Source organism: Stylophora pistillata, chromosome 4 (assembly GCF_964205215.1).
Source record: "Stylophora pistillata chromosome 4, jaStyPist1.2, whole genome shotgun sequence".
Classification (NCBI taxonomy): Eukaryota; Metazoa; Cnidaria; class Anthozoa; order Scleractinia; family Pocilloporidae; genus Stylophora; species Stylophora pistillata.
Genome location: NC_142522.1, coordinates 15,477,287 through 15,491,046, shown reverse-complemented (window position 1 = coordinate 15,491,046; position 13,760 = coordinate 15,477,287). Strand labels below are relative to the sequence as shown.

The following is a 13,760-nucleotide window of genomic DNA, read 5'->3' as shown; positions in this document are numbered from 1 at the left end:
ACTCATGCTCGACAGTAAAGTTATTGACGTAACGTATACTTTAGCGTTAAGTGGAAAGATATAGGATAGGTTTTGATTTCGATCCTTCTATTGATCGAACGAGGCAGCGCGCTTTAGTACCGTGTGATATCGAAACAGCTGAGCAAATGGTGAGTATTGTTTGCATCAGCATGAAAATAGGGCTAATTTTGTTTTTACATGTTTTATACTTGACCTGCGCGTGCGATCGAGATAACTAAGACGTACACCATTCAATCCGAGAAAATTCGACTGTCATATACTTCATTTGAAGATATCTGGAAGGAACCCTTCTGTAATTTTGTTACAGAGAAAAAAAAATGACATAAACAGCTTTGTTTTGTGGAAGACTTTTGGTGAAGAGCTTGAGTTCATCTGTGTGACCCAACACTGTCTTCTAAACACACATGTCATGACTATTCTATCCAGGATCACACAGAGTCTCTAATAGATTCATGTTGACAGTAGGCCTTTATAGATTATGTAAGCATAATTTTTGGCATAATTTTTGGCATAATTTGAGCAAACTGGCATAATTTCTGCCAAGTAGCAATGCTTGCATAATTCGCATATTTTGATAATTATCGGATCATTTTTGATGCTATAATTTGATCATTGTTTATCTCTACTCCCAAGCACTTGGTGACGTTATTCGATGTTTTAAGTTGTAGTTCAAGTAGTAGCATTTGTAGTTCACTGTGAATTACTGAGCGGCGTCTGAAATGGTCTGAGCTCGGGTTAACATAAACCACACGTTTATTTGAATTTCATTGCGGATTCGTTGCTTTTCTTTCTTGTAGACGAACGGCTTCTAATTAAAAAATATATTTTTTGGACTTATTTGCAATTTTTTGAAAGTTATAAAAAGGGGCATAATTTGGAAAAAAGAGCATAATTTTATCATAATCTTCGCCAAAAAAAAGCAATGCTACTAGCATAATATGCTACTTTTAGAAAAGCCTACTCGACAGTATATATCACGTGATAGCCCCACAATGAAAGCATACAAAGCTAAGTTACAACAGTTTTCAAAATGTGCTACCTTTCAAATTTATCCGTATTTTATTGCTTCTCCAAGATAACGTATCCATGTTTCTTCTAAATTTACCATCCACCGTGTTAAAAAGCCTACGCTCCCAAAAAAGCGTTAAAAAAATATTTCATGTTTACCAAGATTCGCTCTACCGAGATATGCCTTTCGATTGCCATGGATAGAATATATTGATACACAAAAAGAGAAAAAAAAAGGTCAATAGAAAGGAAAATTTTCGCCGAATTAAAAGGAGCGTTTCTGTTTCAGCAGTGCTCCGTTTTCCTGATAGACTAAATGCAAAAAGATGAATAGAAATTTACACATCATTGTCGGTCCTAAAAAGTATCTGGCCGTATGGTTTCGCTTTCCTTGCCCCCTTACTGTCTTAGACATCCATGTAATAATCTGCCTGAAATGATTAACTACACCTAGAGCGAGTTATATTCCACAGAAATTAAAAAAGACAGGAACGCTTCTCAGCACCACTGCAACCTGAGACAAATGATTGCATGTGATACAAATGCAAAGTCAATCCCGGATTAATTGAGTTGGAGACTAACAAAATGCACAAAGTCTTGATGGAAATCTCTGAAATCTTTCTTACTCTTAAGTGAACGGCATCTTGCAAGGGTGGCCGGTGTGTATAAAGCGCTTGTGCATAATTTCTGCCAGATACGCACTTGACCATAATGCCAAGGGGACGGCATTGACAATTGCCACAAGCAGATGTCGTTTCCATCTTTTCCGCCAAACAGCCATGACGGCTATGTTCTGATAGCGAGTCTCGATAGCAAGAGATACGCTGGTAAAAATCCACTCAATCGCCATTAAAATTGACGTTTGGATGGCAAACGATTGAAGCAACTTTTGAAAGGGTTTACTAGGTAGGTAAACAAACTTATATAAGTACAATACGCCATAAACAGACATGACACCAACTGATTCATACAACATGCTCATAATGGCGATATCAGCCATTAGTCTCTCACGGCGAGGAGTGCGAAAACTTCCCCAAGGAGCTGATCTCCTTCTCAAAATAACGTGGCAATAGTGATCAATAACGACCATTATGCTACGTTCTAAGACTTCCGAAACTCCGTGAATTATCCCAAGAATTACCATGGATCGTAAACTGTTTAGATCTGCTTGTAATACTCGTGACATGATTGCTGAGCCAATAAACACTGGCGCCACTAAAACATATGAATTTCCTGGATGAGTAACGTTTCTTAGTCGCTGAACGGAAATCCTGCAAATGATTTTGAGCACAATACCAACAAGCGGAGCAAAGACAGCAGTTAACAATTTCCCTCCCTTGTTTTGTTTGTTGTATGCAGGGTAGATGGAAAAAATCGCGATGAAACCAAGAATATAACACAAACAGCTGGGAAGAATCAATTGTAAAAATAAAGAGGCTCTCTGTCTCCTCGAATGGCCAACCGAAAAATGGGTCGTTACTAGATATACTTGCGAACATATATTGAAAAGAAAGAAAAGATTGGGCAGCAGTTGTGGCAACCCAAATGCCTCGGACTTGGATATCTTCAAGGCTTGCAGACCAACTTGAAAAAGAGTATCTAAGCAATACGCAAAAACAGTGGCCAGAAAGAGTTTTCTTTTTAACCCCACTAACTGATAGGGACGAAATAGGAATAACATACTGACAGGAAACCATATATAAAGAATGGCGCAAGATATTATTTTAGAGATACATCTTATCCATTGTAATTGAACTGGTATTGATTCCATGGATCGGAACTGGCAGTTGAGCACAGTTTTGTACGAGAGATAAGTGAACAACATAAAAAGTGAGCCTATGATGGTGGCAGTTAGAAGTGAAATTAAAGCTCCAAAGTACATTGATTTACAAACTGTGCGGAAAGCGGATGGTCTGAGTCGCTTCCAAGCCATATCCTCATATTCGTCTTGCTGATCATGTGTTGTTTCCTCGTTTTCCTCTGGGGAGCACGCGTCTATAACTCTTACAGCGAGAGTTCTTGATGGCAGATAAGAACAGCCAGCTGTGTCGCCCCTCTCACTATACTCCTGATAAATAAACTCATCAACAGGGCGATAATTCCACTCAAGACCTGTGCTTTCTAGAGGATCGTAGCCCAGAGACTCTGCCGTGAATTCGGGTTCTTCTGGATTAAAATGCTCTGTCACGCCTCGGGTAAAACCGATAAAGATTTGGCCAAACACCTCTATCAGTGTACTGCTAATCATTCTCGATAGTTAAATCATAGTCGTAACACACACCATAAACTCAAGCCGAGTAGGAAGATTTACTATGATTTTCATATGCGATGCCTCTTTCAAACCATAAAATTTCGTATCGAAACAGCTGATCACGTTATGTACAATTTCAGTATGTAGATGCAGTCTCATCTCTGAAGTCTCCACAAATTAGCATGTATTTCGAAGAGTTATCGCGACAGGATTTTCTTTTTCTATACAGCTGGCTAAAAAGTCCCAATCAAATAATGTATTCGTCACGTGTAACGACACGTAATTATATGGACTAACGTTTATATGGACTAAAGTCATGTCAAAAGTGTTCAATTAAAACAGGAGACCAGTAAATTTTGTGACCACACTGTACCATTTAAAAATGGATAATTTTGTTTTTGCATGTTCGTCCTCTGCTCGAACTGTGGACCTTGATCAACGCGAGGAATCGTGACAACCTTGGTCACCTTGGGTTCAATTTAACTGAGTCGAGAAAACTCCTGTTATCACTGCTGCCCACCATACTTTATGTGATGATATCGACATGTGGGGAATTGACTTCATCGCCAGAAAAAACTATTACACCGCAGTTTAAGAGTCGCACACTATATCTGCTGAGTGGATCGATAGCAGATACTAAAAGTGCGCGAGATACCAACATCACCATCGGAGAACAAAGAAGACTAAATGCGTGAGATACCAACTTCTAAATGGATAAAATTTCACGGGATAGTAATGTAACATCCGGACAACAGGGAAAACTAGGAGTGTTCGTGGTACTAATGTATCAATCTCAAAACACTCAGTGGAAACTAAAAGTGCACGAGATACTAACAGTTGGACAAGTAGGAAAATTAAAAGTGCACGAGACCCCAACATTACAATTCAGTATAAAGGTAAACTAAACTGCACGAGATACTTACACACACACACACACACACACACACACACACACACACACACACACACACACACAAAGAAAATATTGCACAACAACAAAAAGTGACATGAACCGAGACATGAACGTAATTATAACGTATCAATCGTACAGAAAACAAAAATAAAAGTGAGTGTTATACTAGCCTAATAATCGAAAGTGAAGGAATGTTTAAACGTACAATATACTAACGTAACCATTCAAAGAAGCAGAACTTAAAGTGCAACAGATACTAATGTAGTAATCGGACTAGAAGGAAACCAAAAGTAATATATCTTATTAAACGTTTTGTTGTATAGTATCGGCTAGTATTTTTACGAGTTGTGCCGTATTTACCCGTAGGGTGAGTCAACATACAAATAACGACGCGTCGGCCGACACACTACCGACACACCACCGATGCTGTACAAACAGCCGCTGTCGAACCTGGCTTTTCGAACCTGGTTTTTCGAAGGTTCCAACATCCCGCTGAGTACGTGGCTTCATCTAATGTTCCTGTGGGCTATCAAGGCTTCTGGAAGTAACATCGCCAGACTGACTAGCCTTTCAAAGCCTACAGTGATCCGTGCGCTGAGCGACTTACGAACGGTATGTTCGACGAAAATTATGAACGCTGACATGGAGATCGGAGGTGTAGGAAAAACAGTGGAGATCGACGAGTCGAAGTTTGGAGCCAAGCGAAAGTACCAGCGAGGCAGAGACTTTCTATAAGGTCCGGCCAACGTGTCGGCCGACGCGTCGGTTGGATCAGATTCGTTACCTTACCCCAAATAACGAGTACAAATATTCAGTGATACTACACAACGAAACGTCTAATAAGAGATTTATTATCCAACACGCCAAACTGTTATTTCAGTGCGGGCGAATTTCGCGGATATTTCTGGAGTACAAATATCGCGTGATATTTGTACTCGTTTCGCGCGTTATTTGTACTCTGCGAAGCACGGTTAGATAATAACACGAGTTAGTAAAGAAATCCTCAACTACATAGAATAAGAAAAGTGCAAAGATACTATCGTAACAATCGACCAGGAAGGAAAACCAAAATTCCATAGATACTTAAGTAAAAACTGAATCCCACAACAAGGAAAAAGACAATTTCAAGAGATACTAATGTAAATATCGCACACAACAAGGAAAGGTACGCTGCAAAAGATATACTAACGTAATGATCGGACAACAAGGAAAACTAAAGTTGCACGGATACTAAAGTCTCACGGATGAGAGCGATAACTAAAAGTGCACGAAATACCAACGTAAAAATCGAACACCAGGCTTAAAATTTACCATACTTAGTTACTTCATCATAAGACTTAACAAAGTTACAAATATCGAAATTTCTAGTTAAAGAGTATAGCTTGCGACAAGTCTCCCATTGCTCAGTGGTAGAGAGTTCGAAGGATTAACCGGGTTGTCCATTCAATTCCTTTTGGAAATAATCAGAGTTTTTCTTTTTGTTTTGATATACCTTTAGCATTCACAAAATAATATCTTTATTCACTTAAATCACCAAGTGTAAAATTAAAGTTAATTATGTGCATTTACATCATCATTCCGCATAAGGATCGCATATAGACACTCTTATCTTCGCAGCATGTAGGACATTTGTGAGCATGGACCTTGTTAAACGGCCAAGTTTTCAACCACTCTAAATCACTAGGCTGAACATTTGCCATTTTCTTTTACATAATAATTGCGCATGAGCCTACACCTATCAAAATTCCTATCCTTGCAGTGTGCAATGGACCTAGTTAAACAGGTCTCTAATCGATCGGTGGTAGAGCGTCCGAAGAACTTGTCGGACGTAGTGTTTTCTTGCTCGGGATCAAAGCGGGCAATCTCGAGCGGGCAAGATTGGCCCAGGAATTCTCAACCCAATATCGGCCATCCGTTAAAGGGAGGCATCAAATACACTTTGTGAAATCTGTCATATATGTTAGCGACGCAAAAATTTATCGGGTGCCGTATAGGACAATATTGTGTGCCCAAAAAATAAAATGCAAAAGTTAAGTATATATGGCATGGATCAAATAAATATATGAATAGAATATATGTGCAACATATAGATGGCATGGACCAAGTCAATATATGGTACCAGGAGCCCATCACTGATGGGCTCCTGATGGTACTGAATAAATAAATATATGCAAGAGACTCATAGTCTCTTGATATATGACATGATCACACGCGCTGATTTTTATATAAGTATTCTGTTAAGCAAACTCATTCCGACTGCGAATCTATATATATATTTATTATATGGTTGTGTCTCACAAGGACTGGGAACTACTGAATTCACGAATTTGATTGGCTGAAATCAATATTGAAAGCGGTTTAGATTTTCCCATCTAGACCGGCATCTAGACCGGCATCTAGACCGGTCAAGAAAAAAAGGTACAAAGAATATAAAAAATTGGCATATAAGACACAGCCATATAATAAACCATATAATAAACCATATAATATCCCGACGTTTCGGCGACTTCATGACCCCATTATCAAGGGTACAAATGAAAATAAAATTAACAAATGCGATTTCAAGAGTTACAACTAATTTGCATCTTATTAGCCGAGCTAGGTTTTAGTTCATGAATCATCGCCGCTAGCATTGTGCATAGCTCACTAGGCTCTTCTACTTTGAGCACTCTGGCATGGCTTAGACGATACCACAAGTGTGGGATCGTTTGGGGATCCATATCGGTTCTCCCCCGTCCCAGCATCAGCACTGCACTGATGAGGCCCTGTACTGTCTGCGTTTATTTTTAACATATAAATCATTCGCGAAAAAATGTATATCATCCTCGGAGACCCAGGGGCTGTGAGTCGATTTCAAGTTAAGGGCAGAAGAGCCCCTGGGTACATTGTCTTACAAGACTACTTCCAAACGGTCGCAGTCGTTCTGGCATCTGATTGCCAGAAAATCTTTGTGTTTTTCTGCCCAATCAGAGTGAAGTGCGCTTTGGAGTCCTTTCGTGTGTTTTAATACGGACATATAACAAGAAGCTCTGTTACTCGCTATGTTTGTTTGGGCCGTGCGACGAAACTTTGCCTGAGGTAAAAAGTTTCAGTCTCAGCACACAATGTAAGAGAAATCGATCAGATTGTCCGCGAAAATCTTACCGGTAATTATACTGAATAACAACAATATTGTATTATACCGCACGCCATAAAAATTTGCATTTCGTAATCGGAAATCGACCCGCGATGATCTCCTTTAATCCTTTTTTTTTTAGATGGGTTTCGAAGTATATAATCCGTACAGGCTTCCGAGTAAGGACAGGTACTGAATAATTTTTTTTTTTTCGGTAAACGATTTAGTAACTGTTCAGTAAATAACCTATTCCTTACTCGGAAACCTGGTTTTAGAAGGCACGATCCAGAAGAGGGTAAAGCGTTCATGTTAGGTCCATATCATGTCTTAATAACTAATACATAATAATACTAAGTATTATAACATTCATGTTATAACATTCATGTTATAACATTCATTCATGTTGTGAGGCGTGAGTAGTCCAGTGGTCAGTGCGCTGGACTCTAGGTCAGATGGCCCGGGTTCAAGTCCTGGCTGGGGCTTGACGTTGTGTCCTTAAGCAAGACGCTTCACTCACATTGCTTCGTCTTCTCGGATAGGACGTAAAGCCGGAGGTCCCGTCTCCTGCACCTATCAATTAGTTAATTTCGGCAAGGGACGTTAAAGAACCCACATCACGAGATTACTGTGATGTGGTCTGGCCTGTTTACTGGGAAGGGGGGGAGGGGCCATCTGTAAAAATTTCTCCTTTATTAATTGTAAACTGCCGCCGGCAGTCTGGAAAAGTCCCCCGCACAGTGTTGTAAAGCGCATTAGAGCATTTACATGGAAATGCGCTATAGAAATTGATCTATATATATATATGTATGTTGCACGATATGTCCTATGTGACCTTGTTCTATCAGTTACCTTTATTCTACCTCACTAACCTCCATCTACCCTAATTCACCCATGATCTACTATGTTTACCCCCATATACCCTTCATTAACCATGTTCTACCGCGTTAACCCTCATCTACCCTAGGTAACCCAGGCTCTACCACGTTCAAACCCATCTACCCTAGGTAACCCATGTTCTACCACGTTCACCCTCATCTACACTAGATAAACCATGTTCTACCACGTTTACCCCCATCTACCCTAGGTAACCCATGTTCTACCACGTCTAACACCATCTACCCTAGGTAATCCATGTTCTATCACGTTCACTCTTATCTACGCTAGGTAACCCATGTTCTACCACTTTCACCCTCATCTACCCTAGGTAACCCATGTTCTACCACGTTTACCTTCATCTACCCTTGCTTAGCCATGTTCTACCACATTCATCCTCATCTACCCTAAGTAACCCATGCTCTACCACGTTTACCCCCCACCTACCCTAGGTAACCCATGTTGTACCACGTTTACCCCCATTTACCCTAGGTAACCCATGTTCTACCACGTCTAACACCATCTACCCTAGGTAATCCATGTTCTATCACGTTCACCCTTATCTACGCTAGATAACCCATGTTCTACCACATTCACCCTCATCTACCCAAGGTAACCCATGTTCTACCACTTTTACCTTCATCTACCCTCGGTTAGCCATGTCCTACCACGTTCACCCTCATCTACCCTAAGTAACCCATGCTCTACCACGTTTACCCCCACCTACCCTAGGTAACCCATGTTGTACCACGTTTACCCCCAGCTACCCTAGGTAACCCATGTTCTACCACGTGTACCCTCATCTACCCTAGGTTAGCCATGTTCTACCGCGTTTACCCCCATCTACCCTTTCTTAGCCATGTTCTACCACTTTCACCCTCATTTACCCTAGGTAACCCATGTTCTACCACGTTTACCCCCCATCAACCCTTTGTTAGCCATGTTCTACCACGTTCACCCTCATCTACCCTATATAACCCATGTTCTACCACGTTTACCCCCATCTACCCTTGGTTAGACATGTTCTACCACGTTCACCCTCATGTACCCTAGGTAACCCATGTTCTACCACGTTTATCCTCATCTCTCCTGGGTAACCCATGTTCTACAACGTTTACCCCTATCTACCCTTGGTTAGCCATGTTCTACCACGTTCAACCTCATGTACCCTAGGTAACCCAAGTTCTACCACGTTTATCCTCATCTACCCTAGGTAACCCATGTTCTACCACGTTCACCCTCATCTACCCTAGGTAACCCATGTTCTACCACGTTTATCCTCATCTATCCTAGGTAACCCATGTTCTACCACGTTTACGCCACGTTTACACCTTGGTTATCCATGTTCTACCACGTTCACCCTCATCTATCCTAGGTAACCCATGTTCTACCACATTAACCCTCGTCTACCTTGAGTAACTCATGTTCTACCACGTTTACCTCCGTTTACCCTTGGTTAGCCATGTTCTACCACTTTCACCCTCATCTACCCTAGGTAACCCATGTTCTACCACGTTTACCCCCATCTACCCTTGGTTAGCCATGTTCTACCATGCCATGTTCTACCTCATGTACCCTTGGTAACCCATTTTCTACCACGTTCACCCCCATCTACCCTTGGTTATCCATGTTCTACCACGTTCACCCTCATCTACCCTAGGTAACCCATTTTCTACCACGTTCACCCCCATCTACCCTTGGTTATCCATGTTCTACCACGTTCACCCTCATGTACCCTTGGTAACCCATTTTCTACCACGTTCACCCCCATCTACCCTTGGTTATCCATGTTCTACCACGTTCACCCTCATCTACCCTAGGTAACCCATTTTCTACCACGTTCACCCCCATCTACCCTTGGTTATCCATGTTCTACCACGTTCACCCTCATCTACCCTAGGTAACCCAGGTTCTACCCCGTTTATCCCCATCTACCCAAGGGTAGATGGGGGTAAACGTGGTAGAACCTGGGTTACCTAGGGTAGATGGGAGTAAACGTGGTAGTACATGGGTTACCTAGGGTAGATGAGGGTGAAGGCGGTAAAACAAGACTAACTAAGGGTAGATGGGGGTAAACAGGATGGAACATGGCTAATCTAGGGTAGATGGGGGTAAACAGGGTGGAACATGGCTAATCTATGGTAGATGAGGGTAAACGTGGTAGAACATGGGTTACCTAGGGTAGATGAGGGTGAACGTGGTAGAACATGGATAACCAAGGGTAGATGTGGGTAAACGTGGTAGAACATGGGTTACCTAGGGTAGATGAGGGTGAACGTGGTAGAACAAGACTAACAAAGGGTAGATGGGGGTAAACAATGTGGAACATGGCTAATCTAGGGTAGATGAGGGTAACCGTGGTAGAACATGGGTTACCTAGGGTAGATGAGGATAAACGTGGTAGAACATGGGTTACCTAGGGTACATGAGGGTGAACGTGGTAGAACGTAGCTAACCTAGGTTAGCCATGTTCTACCACGTTTACCCCCATCTACCCTTGATGAACCATATTCTACCTCGTTTACCGCCATCTACCCTAGGTAACCCATGTTCTACCACGTTCACTCTCATCTACCCTAGGTAACCTATGTTCTACCGAATTAGTGACATTTGTGACAGGCTGTACGCATGAATAAATATTTGATTGATCTGCACTTAGCGGGTTTTGGCTGGTTTTCAACTGGCGCGAGGAAGAAAATTTAGTGGTGAACAATAAAGACAATAGATTATTTATCGGTGTGATAGTTGCACCTTGGAAATTTGATGTTCTTTAAAATAGCATATTTGCCCTCGGATAGTGACTTTTGAACGTATTTTTTTGACCTGAATAGAAAGACATTGGTATTGAAGGGTGAAAATGGTCGATTTCGCACTTACTTAAATACGATTTAAAAAATAAAAGAAGGCAAAAGTCCTCGGTGAAATACTGATTTGAAATGGTTAAATGTATTTTTGTGACATGAAAGGCGTCACGTTTTCTCCGCAGGGTGAAAATAGTTGATTTCAAAAAATAGTAACCCTTCTTATCTTACTACTTTGCAAAATGAATAAAAATCCTTCTCATTAATTGAAGATTACTCCAAAATCCTCGTGAAAGTTAACTTTAACTTATTAGAAAATATACCTGCATTATTCTTTTAATTTCGTTACATCTCGCCTGGTTTCGCAAAATATTGTACTAGTAAGCCGTCAATTTGTTGTTCAATACGCCTGTAAATCCATGTTTTTTTTTTTTAAATTACAAAAATTTACCAGAACATGCAGTTCCGCCTGAGAAATGATCGATCTAGTTTACAGTTCTGATTGGTGACGAAATGTCCTCCGTAGAAAAGAAAAACAGATCTGGCCGGCTTATAATAGTGACCCGTAGTTAATTAGTTTTCTTGTATTAGGTCATACTTTTAGGTGATTGGATTTTTCCCAAGAGATATCACTCCAAACCTTCTTCCATTGACTTCAGTTAGAAACAGTAACTTAAATAATAAAAACTTGCATTACTTTACTTTGTAAATGTACTTATTCGTGATACCAGGGGCGTTTCTCTCTTGGGTAAACTAACTGCATAAATGCTCGAAGTTGGACTTTTGTTATCGTTAAGAATCCCGTCACCCTTCCCGATGTTTCTTATCTAAACTTTTGCGAAACGCACTTTAGTTAGGCATCTTTTCCCCTGAAAAAATAATTAATCAATTCTTTTGTAAGTGCGTTATCAATGGAATTTCTAGTCCCTTATATTGTCTATCAAATCCCAAATGACCTGAAACTTATTACACTCAAGGCAAATTATTACTTCAAGAACTTTTTACAAGATAAAACGATAAACGAGCGATGTTACGCTGAAGAGAAAGAAGGAACGGAGATGTACAGGGTGAAAAAGATAGCATTAAGTCTATGGAAACAGCATGCATAAAGTACAGCTTTAGAAGGGTTGCTCATGGCTTTTATCTTCTCTTCCATTCATAGGAAAATAAAGGAAAATGTAAAGTGATTTTCAATCTACTTTGGAAGCGCTACTTAACGCTTCTTTTCCCAATTTTCAAAAGTTAAACAAGTTTAGGGTGCGAGGGGGTCATTCTTAAGATTGTAACTGAGGCGAACGCAGGCGATATAGGCATCGTAGCGGAAAAAGAACCGAGCAGGGCACTTATTATGTTAGTCCGAATTGAGACGAGTGTACACTGAATTTTTTGTTCTGTGTGTGTGTGTGTGTGTGTGTGTGTGTGTGCGCGCCAAGTTGGCAGCTATCTGTGCAGCTTATCCAGATGAGAGATCAAAGGGCTTTTGTCATGATGATTTTGACCTAATTACAAAAGTGTATAATAAAGAAATGTTTTCCGCAGATAGCTCAACATCAGTTAGATTTGTAACTTTTATTACACTTGTAAATAAAAACGAATAACAATTTGTCCATGTTCCACGTATTTGCAGAGTTCCTGTATACGATAGGAATTCTGATCCCCTCAGCCTTTTCTAGATTCCAAGTGACCTTTATAGGCCGTCAACTTGTTCTTCGATACGCCTCTTAATCCATGTTTTTTTTTTTGCATGCGATTAGTGATAAGCCATCATTCCGACGAGGTGTAACACTGCTTGAAAGTAAGGAAAATGGGGTGAACGTGGAAAGACATGGGTTACCTAGGATATATGAGGGTTAACGTGGTAGACCATCGCGTTTACCCCCATTTACCCTATATTAATAGGGTAAATGGGGATAAACGTGGTAGAACATGGCTCACGTAGGATAGATGTTAATGCTATCGCAGCAGATTAGTACCGCGGCCTTTAGTTTAAATTTTGTTACCAGTCTTCGCTCGGACAAGTGACACATGTTTTCACTTTTCGAGACAAGGTTGTACCTTGGCCAACCTAAACGAATTTCGGGGCGTGAAATTTGCTTTCAGGATCTTATTGTCAACGGTTTTACTCGTCCTATATAAACGGAAAGACTAAACGGAAACGGAAGGCGATGTAACAAGGAACCTAAGGAGTGATTAAAGGTACAAACAATTCTACGAGGCCGAGCGCTTTTAATCTTCAGGACAGTATTTATTACCGACAGTTACAATAGATGAGGGCTAACGTGGAAGAAAATTACTAAATTAGGGTAGATGAAGGTTATAATTTGAATATATCAACAAAGTTGAAATGGTAAGTTGGCCACCGTTACGGTTATAAAAGCTGACGTTTCGAGCGTTAGCCCTTCGTCGGAGCGAATGGAGGAATTGTGGGTTGTGTGTGCTTTTAAAGGCAGAAAATGGAGCTACGTGATTGGTGGGAACATGGCAACGAGAAAAACACGAATAAATTAGTGGAATGAAAAGCGTTCGTTGATACCTGTGGGATTTAGACTGCCGGTTTGAAAGATGAGCCTTTGTTCAAGAGTTTTGCGGCTTTCCGTGCTACCTAAGTGTAAGGAAAGACCGCAGATCACCATATGTTGCTTAGAATAATTGGGTAAATTAAAATGTCTAGCGACTGGTTTCGATGTGTCCTTGTCATTCCTCTCCACGTCGCGAAGGTGTTCTCGGAATCGGTCACCTAGTCTTCTGCCTGTTTCGCCGATGTAAATCTTTTCGCAA

General features: G+C 40.7%; 1 protein-coding gene across 1 annotated transcript; it reads right to left on the bottom strand.

The window, feature by feature from the left end:
• Positions 1–1,551: 1,551 nt before the first annotated feature.
• On the bottom strand, positions 1,552–3,716 carry LOC148732589 (uncharacterized). Its single transcript, XM_088759056.1, has one exon. It carries the CDS (start codon positions 3,275–3,277, stop codon positions 1,658–1,660), a length of 1,620 nt encoding a protein of 539 aa, XP_088615182.1. The 5' UTR covers positions 3,278–3,716; the 3' UTR covers positions 1,552–1,657.
• Positions 3,717–13,760: the final 10,044 nt, after the last annotated feature.